Genomic DNA, 21,297 nt, shown 5'->3' with positions numbered 1-21,297 from the left:
CATGCCATGGTATTACAGGATAGATTCTAGCACGGATAAAGCAGTGGCTGATTGGCAGAAGGTAAAAATTTGGAATAGAGGGAGCCTTTTTGGGCTGGCTGCCAGGGACTCGTAGTGTTGAAACTGATTCTTTTTACGTTATATGACAATGATTTGGATAATGGAATTGATGGCTTTGTTGCAAAGTTTGCAGATGATATGAAGATAGGCAGAGGGGCAAGTATTTTTGAGGAAGTAGTGAGGCTACAAAAGGACTTCGACAGTTTTGGGAAATGGGCAAAGCAATGGCAGATAGAATACAGTGTTGGAAAGTGTACGGTCATTCACTTTGGTAGAAGAAATGAAAGGGTTGAATATTTTCGAAATGGAGAGAAAATACAAAAAACTGAGGTGAAAAGGGACTTGGGAGTCCTTGTGCAGGATTCCCTAAAGATAATTTGCAAGTTGAGTCTGAAGTGAGGAAGACAAATGTCAGGAGAACGCTTCTCCCATTTCGTACCTTGCAAATATCAGTGAAAATTACGAGGGGTATTGATAGGGTAATTGCAAACAGGTTTTTCCCACAGAGTTTGGGTGAGACAATTAGAGGTCATGGGTTAAGGGTAAAAGGTGAAGTTTAAGAACTTCACTCAGGGGTTTGTGGAACGAGCTGTCAGCGCAAGTGGCGCATGCGAGCTCAATGTGTAAGAGAAGTTTGGATGATGCCTATGGTGCGGGTCTGGGCCGAATAGACTGTGCTTTTCTGTGGTGTCGGATTCGGCGGGAGGGGCTGGCACGGCGCTGCCGCTCGCGCTTGCGCCTTGGATGCCGTCGGCTGGAGGCCGTTCCACTGGGCGACCGGAAGTTGCGGCGAGTGCCTTGGAGGTGCAGTTGCCGTGGAGCGGCGACTGTGTCCTGCGAGCAGCATGTTACCCCTCTCCATAAAGGACGATGAATATAAGCCGCCACGGTTCAATCTGCTCCGCAAGGTGTCGGGCTGGTTCAGGTAGATTGGGGGGGGGGGGGGGAGGGAATGGGATGGACGGGACGCGGCTGGACTGAAGGGGGCTGGATGTGTATTGGGCTCCAGCGATGGGCCCTGGGTCCGGGACGGGGAACCGAGACTGGAGTCTTACAGCTGGAACATGGGGATGGGTGTAAGGATCGGACTGTCTGCCAAACTCGCATGTTTTTCTTTTCTCAGGTCCATTTTGTCGGATTCCACATCTCGAAACCTCTTCTTCTTCCTCATGCTCAACCTCTCCTTTGCCTTCGTAGAGCTGCTGTATGGGATCTGGAGCAACAGGTGAGTGGAGGGAGTGCGGGAAGGACAACCTCCGTTGCAATGCCACGTTGCTCTCTCTAAGAGGAAGTACGTTACTCGCAGACAGGAATTACAGGAACCCTGGATTGAGCCAGGTTCTTCATATTTTCCCATTTCTGTCAATTATTTTAACAAATGTACTGACCTCCTCCCATAGATGCTGTCTGGCCTGCTGAGTTCTGCCAGCATTTTGTGTTTTTTATGCCCTTCATAAATAATTTTATAGGTGACACAGCTGATGGTGTAGTTGGTAATGAAGCAGAAGGTAGCTGATTTGGAATGTATTGATGGACTGATCACAGAATTGGGGGGAAAAAAACTAAGGAGTGAGTGTATGTAAACTGTAGGATTCTAAGAGTGCAGAGGATGAGGGTTCCTAGGGAGACTATGATCTGAGATCTTTAGGTAGTGTGGCAAGTAGATGTTAAGCAGACGTAATGTAGTATTCATTTTTGGCTGGGTTATAGAGGAAATGTGACAGCTGTATAAAGCAATGGTTAGGCCACAGACAGAATGCTGAGTAGTGCTGGTCACCACACCAAAGAGGATATGAGAGGATGCAGAAGTGATGAGAACAAAATGCAAGTACTGGAAATCAGTAAGGTTGTTGCCATTTATGGAGAAGTTTGGTTATGAGGAAAGATTGGCCAGTCTTTGGAAGTTGGAGGCTGTAGGAGAAATGTGTAAAATTTGTTAACGAAGTCCTACCGTAGTTCCTGTTAGAGAGGTTATTAACTAGGAAACAGTTGATAACCTCTGTTGTTTTTATTTTTCTTACTCAAAGTTAGTAGTTAAGAATTCATTCCCTGAGTGATTGAGACAGAAATCCTTGTGGATGTTAAGTTGATAATTTGATTTTGACAGGGATGGGCATAATGGACCAAATAGCTGCAGATTTATCTGAAACAGTCTGGTTATTAGACTTGGCAAGCACCAAGACATTAAATATGTATTTCTTCTGTACATAATTCTACAGATGTTTAAATGGAGGTTTGATGTATACGTGAGAAAGAAAGTGATGGGTGAAGTCAGGGTATATTCTGGTCTCAAAGCTGTTCAGCTGTTCTCCTGAACCTTTCTTCTGCATTGTACTCTATATGTAATGGAAAGTTTTCCTTGATGGTTCATGGTATTTGCACCTTAATGCCCAAATAATCTGTTGGCTTACTGTTAATTGGAAAATATAATCAAACTGGTATGTCAGTTTATTTGTGGTGTGATTATTTTTATGCAGTCTGTTTTTGTTGTGAATTTGCCAACTTGAAGTAGTCACCACCTATGTAATTATGGCAGCTAACCAGGAGAGGAAAGGACATGTAAACAAAAAATTAGATACATCTGATCTAAGTTGTGTGTTGGTTAGTTCATCAAGATAAATCAAGACTCTTTAATGGGATCTGTTATTTCCATATGTGATAGATGTATTCCTGATTTAAATCACAATAAGTTTAACCAAAACACGGCTGTTATACCACGTCCGTTCATGGATGGTAATACAGGTGGAGTGTCCAAGAACATCAGTCCTCAGTAATGGTTGAGCCTAGTACGGTGGGTTACGGAGGATCTGATTTATGCAAATATGATTTCATGTAAAGCTTTCTCACAAGTTTTAAATTTTCATAATAGTAATAAAATGTTTTTCTGCATTCATTAAGAACTGAATATATATTCCATTAGTTTAATTATGAGTAGTGTTAGGATGAAGTCTCAATGGAAGAATTTAAGACGACTGCACGGCAATATGATACAGATGAGTAAAGAGACATTTCTGACTCTTAGAAAATTCAGATTATAGAGAGTCCTCAGGAACAGAACTATTGCATAGGCTGTAAATCATCTATATTGTGGGAGGAGATCAGATAACCCAGAGGAAACCCATGTGGTCACAGATAGAAAGAACAAACTCGTTTTGTACTTTCTCCCAAATATTGGTGTCAAAATAAAGCTTAAACATTTTAAAATATCTTTAGCCACTGGATACAAGAAAAGTTTTGAGGCCAGGTAACATCTTACTGTAGTACTAGAGACACAAAAGCCAGCAGATGCTGGAATCTGGAACAGTACATAAAATGCTGGAGAAATTTGGCAGGTCGGGTAGCATCTATAGTTGCAAGAAAAAGTTTGTGAAACCTTTCCAATTACCTGGTTTTCTGCATGAATTATAAAATGTGGTCCGATCTTCATCTATATCACAATGATGGACAACACAACCTGCCTAAACTAATAACACAAAAAATTGTACTTTTTCATATCTTTATTGAACACATTGTTTAATCTTTCACAATCCAGGCTGAAAAAATATGTGAACCCTTGTACTTAATAACCTCCACCAAATGTTTCCTGTAGCTGCTGAGCAGACTTGCACATTGTTGAGGAGGAATTTTAGACCATTCCTCCATACAAAGCTATTTTAGTTCATCAATATTTCTGGGATACCTTGTAGGAACAGTCCTATTCAGGACATGCCACTGCATCTCAAATAGGTTAAAGGTCTGGACTCTTACTTGGCCATTTCAAACCACAAATTTACTTTTTAAACTATTCTGTTATTGATTTGCTCTTGTGTTTTGGATCATTGCTTTGTTGCATCATCCAATTTTTATTAAGCTTCAGGTGACAGACAGCTACCCTGACATTCTCCTGTAAAATGTCTTGATACAATTTTGAATTCATTGTACAAAACAGCCCCAAACCATGAAGCTCTTTCCACCATGCTTGACAGTTGGATTGCGGTTTTAAGTGTTGCTGTGCAGTGATCTTTTCCTCCAAACATATCCGTGTGCATTTCTGCCAAAAAGTTCAACTTTTGTATCAGTTGTCCACAGAACATTGTCCCAGAAGTGTTGTGGAACATCCAGATGGTCTTTTGCAGACTTTTTTTCTCCAGTCCTGATGAAGGGACTCAGCCCAAAATGTCAGCTGTATTCTTTTCCTTAGATGCTGCCTGGCCTGCTGAGTTCCTCCACCATTCTGTGTGTGTGACATGCAGCTATGATTTTTTTTGGAGAGCAGTGGTTTCCTCTGTGGTGTCCTTCCACGAACACCATTCTTGTTCAGTTTCTTCGAGTGGACACATGAACAGATGTTAGCAAGTTCTAGAGATTTCTGCAGGTTTTTTGCTGTTACCCTTGGGTTCTTTTTCACCTCCTTCAGCATTGCACGTTGTGCTCTTGGTGTGATCTTTGCAGGGAAACCACTCCTAGGGAGAGTAGCAGCAGTACTGAATTTTCTCCATTTATAGACAATTTCTCTTACTGTGGACTGATGAACATTCAGGTCTTTAGAAATGCCTTTGTAGCCTTTTCCAGCTTCATGTATCTCTACAATTTTTCTTCTAAGGTCCACTGAAAGTTGTTTTGATCGAGGCATAGTGCACATAAGCAGATCTTTCTTGAAGAGCAGGCTCTGACGGTAACCTTACTTTGTGCGTCTTTCTTATAGGGCAGGGCACCTCTACAACCCTCACCTCCAATCTCATCTCGTTGATTGAAACACCTGACTCCCAATTGGCTTTTGTAGAAGGCATTACCACAGATGTTCACATATTTTTTGACCCTATCCTATGATTGTTTAAATGGTGTACTCTGTATTGATGAGAAGAAGCACAGCTGTTTGTGTGGTATTAGTTTAGGCAGATTTTGTTTGTCTGATATTGTGACTCAGATGAAGATCAGACCACATTTTATGAGTAAAGCAGAAAACCAGGTAATTGCAAAGGGTTCACAAACTTTTTCTTGTACCTGTATGGAGGGAGATAGACAGTCAATGAGCCACTGAGTTCCTCCAGAATTTATGTTAAATGTAGTACGGAAGTCTTTGTTCCTGAACTAACCATATTTCCAGCCAAGCTGTTTCCATGTCATCACTGTACCAATAAACCAATAAAAAAATGCCTGCATTTGTTAGTCCACAAAAAGCAGGATAAATCCAAACTTTGCTGGTTTGGTTCTCAGTCACAGGCAAATGGGAGTTGTCATCAATAGCATTGTCAAGCAGAAATCATCAATACCTGCATAGCTGAAACTGTCCGTTGTCACTGACTAAATGTTGGAGAAGCTTCGAGTCAAGTCACTTTTTATTGTCATTTCGACCATAACTGCTGATACAGTACACAGTAAAACTTCTCAACACATCCACAATGTGTGAGGCTGGCCACTTTGTAGCTGCATCCACTACTATCAAGAAATTTGTGTTCATGGCTATACCCATATGAATCCTCTGCTAGGACAATGCAAGCCATTCCCAGGGATGGAGAAGCACTGCTCTTGGCATCTTTATGACATGTTGTCAATCCAAATGGTGCATGGCAAGCTGCTCGATCTGCTGATCTACCCCAGGCCATCAGACAGCTTCAAGCCAACACTTCCATTTCGGCCATGCCTAGATGTAACTCCTCTAACACTTTAGCTCTCAGCTTGGATGATACAACAACTCTCAATCCCCAGATAAGGCAACCCCTGTCAAGGGAAATTCATCCTGGCACTGGTATAAATGGTGGAACTGGATTTTGTGCTGCACATTCCAGCCAATTTGGGTGGCCATGACAGTGAGGGGGTCTTTTCTGGTTTCCCTTTGGATCATCTCAGCCATAATAGGGAGAATTTTGAATTCCATCAGGGAGTATATGTTAAGAGGAGTGTTCTCTTGTAAATTTTTCAGTTATTTTCTTTTCCATGGGTAAACAGGACAATCCATCGGCTTTTCCATGATAAATTATCCTCTTGAATTCGATCTTGTGATTGTGTCCTTCAAGAAACAGAGCTCATCTCTGCATTTGTGCTGCTGCTGTTCATGGGGAATATCCTTCTGTGAACTGAAAATGGACACTAGTGGTTGATGATTAGTAACAAGGGTAAACTCTTGCATACAAGTACTGGTTGAATCATTTTACACCCCAAACTAGATTCAAGGGCTCTCGGTCAATCTGTATGTAATTTTTCTCTGCTGCAGTAAGCGGAGGTGATGCAAAGGCTATGGTACATTTATTTCCATCACTCTTAATGTGACATGACTGTACGTGCAGTATGCCATAAGACAAGGCGTTACAGGCAAACTTCGCTGGCCGATGTGGATCATAATGTATGAGTTCTGTGTCTGACTTCACCATTTCTTTACATTTTTGAAAGCCATCTCTCACTGCTGTATTCGTTGCCATTTCTTCCCAATATTCAGTAATGAGATCGGGGTGGAGAACAGTAGCCAGGTTTGGCAGGAACTTGTTATAGTAATTGACAAATCCTAAAATGGACAGTAACTGACACATCCTTTGGTGTTGGGGCATCCACTACTGTTTGAATTTTCTCAGTGCACTTGCGTTATCTTTTTGTGCCAATGATGTGATGCATAGTTTAAAGAAATCACGCTTGTGTTGTGCTCCGAGCCCATAATCTTCTAATCTTTTAAACACTGAGATTTCAGAGCACTTCCTTGTTGTCCTCACTGGTAATATCCAATAACAAGTACCTGGACAGCTTTACAACACCTTGTCTGTAGCTTTCTGCCAGAGTGTAGGTGCAACTGCTACTCCAAAAATTAGTCTATTATAGTGATAAAACCCTTTGAGAAACACTTAGGACTTGTTCCATCTCCATCTGTAGGTAGGCCTCAGCTAAGTCCACTTTGCTGAGGTGTTTCCCTCCAGAAATGTTTGCTAAGATGTCCTCGATCCTAGGAAGAAGGTATTGATCTACTTTCAGTACTGGGTTGATGGTGATCTTAAAATCACCACAGGTCCTGACAGATCCATTATTCTTGGCTGCTGGGACCACTGGCATTGTCTATGGGCCGTCACTCAGCCTCCATGCAATCTAGCTCAATGGCTAATCCCATCCTTGGCAGTTGCATCATTCAAGACCTTTATTAATTCACTTCCAGTTGACTTTATTGCAGGGGTTGTGGCATGCAAATAGTGGGTGGATTTCTAATCAAGTTGTAGTTGTCTCAACCAATCACAACCCCACAATCTCTCCTGTTTTTGCCACATACTAGCTCAGTGTGGCTTGTTATGAATGCCATTCCCACAGGAATGATCTTTTCTCCAGTATAAGATCTTAGATATCCACAGGCTTTGGTTCAGAAACTTTGAAATGCAGTTCAAACTCATTGTGTGGAATGACTGAAACAGTTTGCTTAGAAGTTTAACTGCTTCAACCAAAACAGCCAAAATGAAATTTGCAGGTAATGTGCAAGTAATGCAGGAATACTTAGAATTGTAACCTTTGTTCAGATTTCTTCAGTGGAAGAAATTCCCACCAACTGCACTTAGTAACACTGGCACTCACTTTTCATTGGCTAATTCAATTATAAGGCTATAAGACATAGCAGAATTAGGCCATTTGGCCCATTGAGTCTGCTCTGGCATTCAATCATGGCTGATCCTTCCCCCCCCCCCCAGCCCCACTCCCTGGCCTTCCCCCTGTAACCTTTGATGCCATGTCCAATTAAGAACCTATCAATCTCCACTTTAAATATACCCAATGACCTGGCCTCCACAGCTGCCTGTGGTAACAAATTCCATAAATTTACCACACTCTGGCTAAAGAAATTTCACTGCATTTCTGTTGTAAATGGATACCCCTCTATCCTGAGGCTGTGCCCTCTTGTCCTAGACTCCCCCCACTATGGGAAATGTCCTTTCCGGTGTCTAGGCCTTTCAATGTTTAAAAGGTTTCAGTGAGATCCCACCTTATCCTAAATTCTAGCGAGTACAGACTCAAGAGTCATCAAATGTTCCTCATATGATAGCCCTTTCATTCCCAGAATCATCCTTGTGAACTTCCACTGAATTGTTTCCAATGCCAGCACATCTTTTCTTGGATAAGGAGCCCAAAACCGTTCATAATACTCAAGGTGAGCCTCACCAGTGCCTTATAAAGCTTCAGCATCACATCCCTGCTCTTACATTCCGGACTTCTTGAAATAAGTGTTAACATTGCATTTGCTTTCCTCACCACTGACCCAACCTACAAGCTAACCTTTAGGATGTTCTGCTCAAGGAGTCCCAAGTCTCTTTGCATCTCAAGTTTTAGGATTTTCTCCCCATTTAGAAAATAGTCTGCACATTTATTTCTACTAGTAAAGTGTATGTCCATGCATTTTCCAGCATTGTATTTTATTTGCCACTTTCTTGCCTATTCTCCTAACCTAAGTCCTTCTGCAGCCTTCCTTTTCACTCAACACTACCTGGCCCTCCACAAATCTTCATATCATTTGCAAACTTGGCAACAAAGCCATCTATCCATCATCTAAATCGTTGTACCGCATAAAAAGCAGTCCCAACACCAACCTGTGGAACACCACTAGTCAGTGGTAGCCAACCTAAAAAGGATCCTTTTATTCCAACTCACTGCCTCCTACCAATCAGGCAATGCTCTAACCATGCTAGTAACTTTCTTGTAATACCATTGGCTCTTAACTTGGTAAGCAGCCTCATGTGGCATCTTGTCAAAGGCCTTCTGAAAGTCCAAATATACAACACCCACTGCATCCCCTTTATCTTACTTGTAGTCTCCTCTGTTACGAACCCCGTAACTGGGTCACTTACCAGCAAAGATAGAGAGGTCCGTTGAAGTCTGATGGTACTATTTTTAACAGTATTTATTGGTAAAAATACACAAAAATAATATCAATGCAAACATACAGATAATATACGTTGTCAATACTAACTCTAAAAGTGCGGGTATAATAATAATCAATAAGAAATAAGCTCTATCGTTGTCTAGGGGCTAATGTATTGTCCGATGGAAATATAAAAGTCACTCAAGTTCATTCAAGCTGCAGTCTTTGGTTGGAGTCAAAAGACAGATTTTTAGAACTTGCCAGCTTTTCCTTTTTATGATGTCGATCCTTCCAGAGTTCCGTGGGTGTTGGTTTCTCCTTTTAGCTAAAGCCGTTCTTCCGTGGTAAGGCCCCCAATCCCGGCAAAGGGAAAGGACGCACGCGAGCCTCCCACCGGCTGACTCTACCAAATGCTGTCACGGGACTTCCAGCGTCTCTCCTGGTGCGTCTAAAGGGGTTGTTCCCCAGACCCTCTTTTATCCTTACTCACGGGGTCTCAGATGTCAATCAGGTTGGGATGATGCAATCCCTCAACCAGCCCACTCTGGTCATTCCCTGAGGGCTTCAATGAATAGTACAGTACTCAATACACAATTCCGTCTCCAAGAGACAATGGCCGGTATCCGTGGCTTTGTCTCGCTGAGGGCAGGACACACATTCCAAGCCCATGAGGATTCTCTCTCATTTCCTGGGTCCCCAGACCTGAATTAATAGCGATCTTGCGATTCTCAAAAAGGAGGGGGATACTTTGTACCCTTCGGCCCCTCAGAGTTGTGGCACGTTCGTAACACCTCAAAGAATTCGTCATGCATGATCTTCCCTTAAGGAAACCATGCTGACTTTGTCCTATCTTGACCTGTGTCACCAAGTTCTCAATAACCTCATCCTTAACAATGAACTATAACATTTTCCCAACTATTGAGGTCAGGCTAACTGGTCTATAAATTCCTTTCTGCTGTCTTCCTCCTTAAAGAGTGGAGTGACATTTGCAATTCCAGTCCTCTGGAGCCACACCAGAATCCAAAGATCATTATTGACTGCTTCTTTCAACGGATGCTGCCCAACTTGCTGAGTTCATCCAGCTTTTTTGTACGTCTTGATTTGACCACAGCATCTGCAGTGCACTTTGTGTTAAAGATCATTACTAATGCCTCCACAAAATCTACTGCTACCTCTTTCAGAACCTGAGGGTGCTGTTCATCTGCTCTGGGTGATTTGTGTACCTTTTAGGTCTTACAGCTTTTTGAGCATCTTCATCCTTATAGTAGTAACTGCACTCACTTTTCTTCCCTTACACCCTTCAATACCTGGCACATTGCTTGTGTCTTCCACAGTGAAGCTGATGCAAAATACTCATTTGGTTCATCTCCCACTTTCTTGACCCCTGTTGTTATTTCTCTGCCCTCATTTTCCAGAGATCCTATATCCACTCTAATCTCTTACATTTTTTATATACTTGAAAACTTTTATTATTGACTTTGATATTGTTTGCTAGCTTGTTTTCGTATTTCATATTTTCCCTCCTAATGATTCTTTTATTTGTTCTCTGTAGGTTTTTAAAAGTTTCCCAATCCTCTCTTCCTGCTAATTTTTGCTTTGTTGTATACCCTCCCCTTTGTTTTTATATTAGCTTTGACTTCCCTTGTCAGCCACTGTTGTACTACTTTGCCATTTAAATATTTCTTCGTTTACATCTATCCTGGACCTTCCCCATTTTTCCCAGAAACTTATGCCATTCCTGCTTTGCTGTCATCCCTGTCAGCATCTCCTTCCAATTTACTGTAGCCAACTCTTCTTTAATACTGCTGTTATTTCCTTTACTCCACTGAAATACTGCTACGTCAGACTTTACTTTCTCCCCATCAAATTTCAAGTTGAACTCAAATCATATGTGATCATTGGCTCCTAAGGGTTCCTTTATCTTAAGCTCCCTAATCGTCTCCGGTTCATTACATAATACTCAATCCAGTATAGCTGATCTCCTAATAGGTTCAACGACAAACCTCTCTTAAAAAGCCGTCTTGTAGGCATTCAACAAATTCACTCTCTTGGGATTCATTACCAACCTGATTTTCCCAATCTACCTGCATGTTAAAATCTCTATGACTTCAAGATAATACTCAATTCGTTAATCTGTCACCCAGTTATCTTTTGGACAATCAAATTGCACAATCCTTCCAATGCAGCCAGCCATTTCTGCTTCTTTAATATATGATTATTATTATTATTTGGTATTAATAATAATAATTACTGTTTATGAACCATGAATTTCATCCATTTTCTGCTATTTTTGTTAAACTGGATTTTCTTTCTCTTCCCAATTCTGACGGACAAAAACATGCTGTGCTTTTTAAAAAAAAAACTTGTATATTTTGCTACGCTTCGACAGGTAGGTAGTCATTTTGGGTTCCTTTTAAAACCTGCTTGATGCCACTGTGATGTTTTGTAACTTCAGAAATTAATTGACAGAAAAACATGGGAAACTGGGAAAATGTGTATTCTTCATTTTCTCTTTAGTGAGGCATGCAAGTACCGTAAATTCCGGTGTATAAGCTGAGAATTTGGCCCTAAATTTTGGTCCTAAAATTAGGGGGTTGGCTTATACACAGGGTGCCAACTTTGGAGAAACGAATACATGGAAGACAGGTTGTATTTATTGGCTGTTTTTGAGTCAATTTCATTCCACTGTCGTCGCAAGAATTCTTTGAATGATTTGTTTAAGCTCACATCTAGTGGCTAGAGCACGGAGATCAAACAAGCCACCGGGGGTGACTGCAATGTCTGTATTTTCAGCTTTCAATGCTGCTTTTGTCTCACCTGACAAGTGTGCTTTGAAGACGTCCCAGACAAGTAGTGACTTTTATTTCCTGAAACCTTCGGGACGTCGACACCACACCTCTTTAACCCACTTCAAGCAATCCGCTTCATCCATCCAGCAGCATCCTTGAATGTAAACAACACCCTGCGGGAATTTTCTGAGCAATCTTTGTCTTTTGTCTCAACACAAGATCACGTCTATTCATAAATCGGGTGCACCAACTTTGCGTAGCTTTGAAATTTTCGCTGACCCCACGGTGTTTTTCGGCCCATTTCAATGCTTGAACTCGAATCATTTCTCTGGTAACAATCTATCTGGTCGATTGCTGGTGATTCACCCACTCTAAAACCTTTTCTTCCAGTTCTGGCCACTGGCATGTTTTCCTGCGGTTTGCACATTTAGTCTATGGCATTTCCCTCAGCATGTCCTCTGCCTTTCTCCACTCTCTCACTTGTTTCTCATTTACACTAAACTTCTTAGCAGCTGCAGAATTATTCATTCCTTTAGCAAAATCAACAACCTTCAGCTTGAAGCCAGCATTATATCGCATTTGTTTTAATCTTTTGTACATGGCGGTCGCAAACTCAATACTGAGTAGACGTACTGATCCCGCCACCCTGTGTTAACAAGATTACGATGGGCACTAAATGGTTTCGCGAGGGTTACAATTCTGAGGATTCTTTACCATTGGAGACCTAATCCAAAATTTCCCTCCCTGATTTATTTATTGAGAATTCGCTTATAACGCTCTACAATGTGTAGGCCTGTTTTTTTTTTAGCAGGTACTAGTTCTCAAAATTTCCCGGTTCTGGATCCGGCAAAGCTGAGTATGTGAGTATCTGAGTATCCGGCATGTGAGATCTAGTGATCTTTTCTGGTTAAATCAAAAACCTCTACAAAAGGGATTGGCTTGTACATGAAAATGTCACTTTTTCAACCTTGAAAATGGGGTGGGGGGGGGGGGTCGGCTTATACTCCGGAATATACTGTATGATGTGGTGGTGTAATGACTTATGCCATTCACAAACTTTTACATAATTCCTTACAGGTTATATGTAAACAACAAAGAATGTTTAATCAAACAAATTTGCAATATTACTCAAATATTACTGAAGTGTTAAATATACAATTAAGGCATGTTATCCTGTTTTTCTTGGATCCCAGGTGATAATGGTCTTCTTAAAGCAAAATAGAACCACAGCTTGCAGCAGGGATATGTCTGCAAATACCCTTGCCTGCTGATCAGCATAGAATCTAAAGACATAGCCAGGGGCACCATCTAGGCTCAGTGTTTTCCATACATTCACTCTGTGAAAGACTGATCTTGTGTCTGTGATGGTGACTGTCGATGCAGGTGAACTGGAGACTGTCAGGGTGGGTGGTGACATACTCATTCACTTCTGTTCAAATTGTGTGTGGAGTGTTGTAAGTTCATCAGAAAGGGATGAGCGATGCTGTCTGACTTTGTTTTGTAACCTGTTATGGTATGGTTAGACTGAGACTTGATTTTGTGCTGGTATTGTCTCTTAGCATCTTTGATTGCTTTCTGGGGGTCAGTCTTTGATTTCTTATAAAGGTCAGTGTCACCTGATTTGAATACTGTGTACCTAGACTTAAGAAGTGAAGTCTAGGTCTACAGGTTCATTCATAGTTTCCAGTTTGGAAACACCTAGATTGTCCATATTGGTACACAGTTGTCAAAACATTTGTTGATAATAGTAGTGACATACTCATTTAGACTGGTAGCTGAGTATTTGAACATGGACCAGTTTATTGGCACAAAATATTCATTTCGAATCTGATTTGTTTCCTCAGGTTAGCACTGCATGACTTTATATTCTGAATTCTCCCATTTCAGCAGAGAGTAGGAACACCGTCTGGTGGTCCGCTTCACTAATGTAGGGATGAGGGATGGTTCAGTAAACATCTTTTATGGTTGTATATGATTGTTTCAGGGTATTTGGACTCCTGGATATTCCAAGTTGAGTGAGCAAGAGCTTGCCAGAACCTTCAAGTCTGTGTATCATGAGGAGTTGATTAAGAAGTCCCTCCACCTCCATTTTTGCCCAAGGATAAGGTACAGTCTATGTGGGGAATTGAGAAGCCCCCGGGTTGAATGACACTATCAAAGGAAGTGGGTGTAAGGCACATCTCAGTGAGTAAGCACACAACAGATCCTCATTTAATTATTGAATGGCAGCAAATATAAATCTTGGCACCCATGTCTAGTTTAAATAAAGTAAAATAAAAACAAATCTCTTGAAAGCTTTGTAAAATCAGTTTGGATAAATCTGGTACATTTTTGAAAATTAAAAATGTGCGATTATCTGACTTCTTTCATGACCTCTAAGAACTTTAAGTATTTTACTTCCAGAAATACTTCTGATATGTAATGTTGTAATTGTTGAAGGCAATGTAATTTGCATTCAGCAAGGGCTGTCAAAGAATATATGAGGTATTAAGGTTCTTTGATAATTGAAGAAAAATGTTAGCGTTGTTCTTTGAAACACTGCCTTTAGCTCTTTATATCCTCTTGAAAGTGGTTGTGGTGTTGTTTTAATGTCCAAGTTTGACGGAACCAGAGTGCAAGAACAGATAGTGGAGAGGTTGTGGAAACAGATGTTGTTCGGACTTCAATGTCAGGAATCAAATGGTTAAGCTTGGTGGGACTAATATGCTGAGTTGTGTATGTTTCAATGCAAGAAGTAGGAAAGGCAGATGAGTCAAGGCATGAACCAATACAAGGCATTATTGAAACTTGCAGGAGGAGCAGGACTGGCAGTTCAGTATTCCAGTGTTCCATTGTTTTAGATGTGATAGAGCAGGAGGGATTAAAGGGGGATTTGTCACGTTACAAGTCAGGTAAAATGTCATGGCAGTAATCAGTCAGGACAGACTGGAGAACTCATCTAGTGAGGCTATATGGGTGGAACTGAGGAACAAGAAAGATATGAGCGTGTTTGTTTAGACTGGGTTGGGCTTGAGCCTAAAATCATCTGAGTAAAAATGTGAAAAACTGAGTAGGTGATAACAAAATCAACGAAGACCTTTCCCTTTTAAAAGGAGTGATTTTCAAGGCCTTTGGATAACTAAAATACCTTGTATCAATAAGGAATTTTTAATACATAGTTGCTATTGCAACCCAATTAGCCCTTGTTGACTTCTTCCACCTGAATTCTTTTGGATTTGACATTCATTACTCAAGAATTCTGTTCTCATCCATTTAATATTAATACTGTCTGATGAACAAACCTTCTGATAATCAACTTATCAGTTAAGATGGTCCCTCCCAAGGCCTGTGGGAGCTAATTCCTTTCCTGTTATTTTTCTTAACCACCAAGCATTGTGTGGACATGAGAAGTTGGGAGAATTACTGCTGATTCCCAGTTATGGAGGAGAATGCCTCTATGAATAAGACAAAATCACAGATACCTGCAGAATTACTTCTGGGGCGCCAACTTCATGGACTACCCTCACGGCAGCTCTCATTGAAAACGATGGAAAACATCAAATATTCTCGTTTTAGCCTGCTATGTCTGAGAGCCATAACTGCACCAATGATGTATACAATCTGTGATGAAGTTCTAATGCAATTAAACAATCTATTTCTGCTTAAAACCAGCAGAAATAGACTGGACTCTGGCCGGCACACAACCCCTTTAAGACACTGCTGGTGTCAAGGTGCTCGTCTGATGGCAGATTTAAAGAGACGAGATTTTCGACTCCTGATACCAACTGTCTTACTGGGGTAAATGTGCTGTTTCTGGTAAATAAAATTGACGATCTCAGTGCTAGGATGCTGTATCAGAGGAACGTTAGGAATGTGTGCATCCTTTACTGTATGGAGTCTTGGTTAACCCTTTCCATGCTGGACGCAGCAATTCAAATAGATGGTTTCACGATATATCGTCAAGACAGGTCAGTCGAGTCTCTCAAAAGCAGAGGTGGAGGTGTATGCCTCATGATCCAACTCCTCACAGTGTTCTAATGTATCAGTGATGTCCCAGTATTGTTCACTGGACCTGGAATACCTTTCAATTAAGTGCTGGCCATTTTACCTGCCATGAGAGATTACAGTGATCTTTTTGGTCATGGTGTACATTCTATCTCAGGCTAATGTCAAGCAGGCTCTAGACAAACAGAGCAATATAATCACCAGGCATGAAGTAGCACATCCTGATGCCTTCCCCAGCATTTTGCGGGAGATTTTATCCAGGCCACTTGATCAAGTCACTAAATAATTATTATCAACAAATCACCTGGAGTACCAGAGAAAGTAACACACTGGACCACTGTTACACTAAGTTCAAGAGTGCCTACGGTGCTATCTCACGCCCAGCCCACACTTTGGTAAGTCTAATTACCTAGCTGTACTTGTACTCGCTGAGTATAGGCAGAGACTGAAGACTTGCAGCGCCATTAGTGAGGACCAAGAAGGTATGGCCTAGAGAGGCACAGGAATGGTTACAGGACTGCTTTGAATCACTGGACTGGACTGTGTTCAGGGAGTCATTTTTGAGTCTGGATGAGTATGCCAGAGTTATCACCAACTTCATTCAAACCTGTGTGGATGAGTGTTGCAATAAAAAGTTACTGTGCATTCCCAAACCAAAAGCCATGAATGAACCAGGAGGTTCGTAATCTGCTGAGGGCTAGATATGTGGCATATAAGTCTAGTGATCCAGGTCTGTATAAGTAAACCAGGTATGACTTGCTATTTCAAGAGCCAGGGAGCAATTCCAAGTGAGGTTTGGAGGTGATATTGGATGCAGTCAATTCTGGCAGGGTTTGCAGGCCATTGCTTCCTACAAAGCAAAACCCAACATCATTAATGATGCGCTGCTTCACTACCAGATGAGATCAACGCCTTTTATGCTTGCTTTGAAAGGGAGAATAAAACCACAGCTGTGAGGATCCCTGCAGCATCCGATGACCCTGTGATCTCTGTCTCGGAGGCTGGTGTCAGGCAGTCTTTCAAGAGGGTGAACCCTCACAAAGCAGATGGAATACCTGGTAATGCTCCGAAAACCTGTGCCAACCAACTGGTGAGAGTATTCAAAGACATTTTCTATCTCTCACTGCTACAGTCAGAAGATCCCATCTGCTTCAAAAGGGCAACGATTATACCAAAAAGAGCAGTGTGAGCTGCCTCAGCAACTATTGTCCAGTAGTGCACTCCTCTATGGTGATGAAGTGCTTTGAGTAGTTGGTCATGGCCAGAATCAACTCTTGCCTCAGCAAGGACCTGGACCGACTGCAAATTGCCAACCATCACAATAGGTCTACGGCAGATATGACCTCAAACGCTCTCCATGCAGCTTAGGTAACCTTAACAGTGCAAATACCTATGTCAGAATGCTGTTTATTGACTATAGCTCAGCAGTTAACACCATCATTCCTACAGTCCTGATCGGAAAGCTCCAGAACCTAGACCTCTACAACTGGATCCTTGACTTCCTAACTGGAAGACTGCAATTTGCACGAATTGGAAATAACATCCCCACCTTGTTGACATTTAACACTGATGATCCATAGGGTTGTGTGCTTAAGCCTACTGCTCTACCCTGTCTACGCCCATGCTTGTATGGCTAGGCATAGCTCAAACAGCATCTATAAATTTGCTGATGATACAACTGTTGTGTCAGAATTTCAGATGGTGACGAAAGGGCATATAGAAGTGAGATATACCAGTTAGTTGAGTGATATTGCAGCAACAACCTTGCACTCAATGTCAGCAAGACCAAAGAGCTGATTGTGACTTCAGGATGGGTAAGACAAGGGAACACAAACCAATCCTCCTAGAGGGATCAGAAGTGGAAAGGTGAGCAATTTCAAATTCCTGGGACAAAATCTCTGAGGACCTAACCTGGATGCAACATATTGCTGCAGTTATAAAGAAGGCAAGACAGTGGCTACAGCACATTAGGAGTTTTGAGATTTGGTTTTGTCACCTAAAACACTCAAATTTCTACAAATGTACCACGGAGAGCATTCTGACTGGCTGCGTCATCTTCTGATATGGGGCGGTGGGGGGGTGGGGTGGGGAGGGCTTTAGCACAAGATCAAAATAAGTTGCAGAAACTTGTAAAATTAGTCAGCTCTATCATGGGTGCCAGCCTTCATAGTATCCAAGACATCTTCAAGGAGCGGTGCCTTAGGAAAGCGATGTCCATCATTAAGGATTCCCACTATCCAGGACATGCCCTCTTCACAGTGTTACCATCAGGAAGGAGGTACAGAAACCTGAAGGCACGCACTCAGAGATTCAGGAACAGCTTTTTTTCCCCTCTGCCATCCGATTCCTAAATGGACATTGAACCCAATAACACTATCTCACTACTTTGTTTTTATTTGTTATTTTGCACTACTTATTTTAAGTAATAGACATGTATATACTGAAATATGTATACTCAGTTTTTTTCACTATATTTATTTAACATGCATTTGATTGTGTTGCTGCTGTAAAGTTACATCTCACAACATATGCCAGTGATATTAAATCTGATTCTGAAATAGTTTTGAATTAAATGATACAGCTGTTTCTTAACATGGGTAACTATGGAAGGAAGAGGCTGCTATAGAATTGGCCTTTCTTCTACTTCTGCTCAATTCTCTGGTCTTTTCATTTACAAATTGTATGATGTCATTATTAGAAAGCAACTTTATTTCCTGCTGCTTAGTATTTTCTTCACCACCATTTTCACCTCTGTTTAGTTGCTGCACAATTTCTGTTAAGCCTGTTGCTGAAATTTGGTTCCATTCTACCACTATAACCACTTCAAAAATATTTTGATCCAAGGCTTGATCTGGGTTATTAGTTTTGCTGTACTAAATACTCTGGACATTTAAGATTAATATTGTTCTTCAAAAAAAATTTCAAATAATTCTGCTCACTTAAATGCTTTTCTTAAAAGCAGTCCACATTAATAATCCGTTTACATGCATGTAATCGATAGATTTATTTGCGTGAGTACATTTGACAATGTTTACTAATCTCTGGATGTGAAAGATTATTGTGGAGGAGGTGCATTATCCATCAGAAAAGTTTGCTTCTTAGGGTTCTTTAATGGACTTTATTCTTGGGCAACTGTTCACTTTCTGCATCAGGAGAATGGGTATAGTTGTTGGTGGTTAGTCATCTCGGCCCATTGCCTGATTGGCAATGTGGCATCATTCTTTCGCTTTATCACAGGTTTTCCTTCCATCAGAATTGTGTATACTCACTGATAATTGCACAGTCCATGCTATACAGCAAAGATTAGGCAATACTTTGGCATGGATCGTAAGTGGAAGTAATATTTTTTTGCCACAGTAGTTCCAGACAATTACCACCACCCTTCTCCCTCCCTCCAACCTTCAAGAGAAAGTCTTGCAGCTTTCCCTTGATAATCAGTGGCATTACAGTGCATGAGCCCTCTGTGATCAGCATCTTCGATCACTATTGATCAGAAACAGCATTGGGTCAGCCACATAAACATTATGTGTGCAAGAGCAGATCAGTCTGGGCATCTTGCAGAGATTGACTCATCTCATCTCACACTGAAGATTTCTGAATGGGCAATGACCCATGAACACTACCTGAGTAGTTTTCCCTCTTTTTGCACTACTTAATTAATTTTTAAAAATATACTTAATTGTAATTTATAGTTTTTATTATGTATTGCAATGTACTGTTGCTGCAAAACAACACGACGTGCCAGTGATATTAAACCTGATTCTGATAAAGCCTTTCTTTTGTGTACAAGTTTTAAAAGTCAGTAGTCATTTGAAATGCACACCACTTGGCTGGTGTGTAGTTCCAACAACACTTAACAAGCTACCGTAGATTCCGGACTACAGAGCGCACCTGATTAAAAGCCGCTGGCTCTAATTTTAGAAATAAAATCAATTTTTTAATTGTAAAGGCCGCACCGGATTTTAGGCCGCACCGCTACTTTTAAATATACATACGTATCGGTAACACAAATTACGTTGCATATACTTTTTTACTGAACAGCACGAACAACATTCCAATATCTCCTAGCGACTGGTAAAAATATATATACGGCAGCCTACCAGGAAAAGTTAATTGATCGCCTTTAACTTAAAAGCAGCGTTTTTGCTCGGGTCTGACGCGCTTGCGTAACGCGATCGGGTCTAATCGGGTCTGACGCGCTTGCGTAACGCGATCGGGTCTAATCGGGTCTGACGCGCTTGCGTAACGCGATCGGGTCTAATCGGGTCTGACGCGCTCGGGTCTTGCTTTTCTTCGAGTATTTTCCATGTTGATGAGGGTGAGTACAAATGACTGATTTACAATAATTTAATTGTGAAAGTGCGCTTGATTTATCGTACAATTTCATTGGACCTCTGTGAACTACTCATCAATTTTATTGGTCTACTGTTACGAGGCAAAATGTTTACGAGGCGGCATGAAAAAAAACCATGTATTAGCCGCTCTGGATTAAAGGCCGCAGTGTTCAAAGCTGTTCAAAATGTGGGGGAAAAGTAGCGGCTTATAATCCGGAATCTACGGTAGTCACCATTTTAGATGCAGCACCTGTTTGGTTAGTATTAATCAATCACCCTTTTCAATGATTCCTTCCACCACAGTGGCTTCAGTGCAGACTGTCTACTAGGTACACCTCAGTTCTTTGCCTAAATGACTCACAGAACCTCCCAAGCTCAAACTCACTTTCGATTTATTGCCATTATTCTTATCAGTGTTATTACGCCATCTCCCCCTTTTTTTCTCTATGCTTTCTAAATGTTATGTCTTGCAACCAATTTCAGTAACCATTCCTCACTGATCGTTGCTAAGTCTGGTTCCTTCCCATGCATGATTGCCAGTAACTCTTATTTCACTATTAACACTTGATACATGAACAGTTAAACTAATTTTTAATTGCACCTCCTCTTAAATAAGTCAATGATTTTCTGGGTGTCTCTTCCATAACCCATCTGTTATGATACCATCATTATTCCACTTTTAATGCTTCAACTATGATTGCTTCTTACTTGTTTATGCTTAGGCTGTTTGGATTTTTTTGAATTCTTGAAAGCATTAAACTTTGTTGTGCCTCTGTTTACCTTTTTTGTAGGATGTTTATTCCATTCCATCAGTACAGATGTTTCCTCAGACTCATGTTTTCCACACCTGTCCTTCAACTGCATGTTAATTGTTCACTAACCCCTATACCAATTGCATGTCTTTTGAGAAATTAAGTGTACAGTCGGCCCTCCTTATGCACAGGGGATTGGTTCTGGGACCCCCCGCAGATACCAAAAAACATGGATGCTCAAGTCAGTGGACTTTAGGAGCCGGCGGAGCTCCGGACCTTATTTAACTTTTCTCAGTGCGGTGGACTTTAGGACCAGGTGGAGCACCAGAGCTTTTTTAACCTGTCTTGGTGCGGTGGATTTTAGTACCCGGTGGAACTTGGGATCTGCCACCCACAGTATTTCTTTCTTTCTTTTAAATTTTTTTTATTAGTTTTTCTATACATTTTACAAATTTAAAAAAACCCCAAATCACAATGAGGAACATTAGTACAGTGCAAAATTAAGCATACAATGACAATATGCTACAAAGGAAGAGAATTTAACAAAAAAGCACCTAAATTGAAGACAAGTAAACTTA

General features: G+C 41.1%; 1 protein-coding gene across 1 annotated transcript in view; it reads left to right on the top strand.

The window, feature by feature from the left end:
- The first annotated feature begins 817 nt into the window (after positions 1–817).
- The window catches only part of slc30a7 (solute carrier family 30 member 7), a 75,835-nt gene continuing 55,355 nt past the window's right edge, over positions 818–21,297 (top strand). Inside the window, exons 1-2 of the mRNA XM_073063387.1 lie at positions 818–985; positions 1,184–1,285. Of these exons, the coding sequence (XP_072919488.1) occupies positions 906–985; positions 1,184–1,285 (182 nt within the window). The 5' untranslated portion in view covers positions 818–905. The remainder of the gene's footprint in view (positions 986–1,183; positions 1,286–21,297) is intronic.

This window comes from Hemitrygon akajei, chromosome 12 (genome assembly GCF_048418815.1).
Source record: "Hemitrygon akajei chromosome 12, sHemAka1.3, whole genome shotgun sequence".
NCBI classification, from domain to species: domain Eukaryota; kingdom Metazoa; phylum Chordata; class Chondrichthyes; order Myliobatiformes; family Dasyatidae; genus Hemitrygon; species Hemitrygon akajei.
Note: the sequence above shows the minus strand (reverse complement) of the source record. Positions and strands in the feature narration are given on the sequence as shown.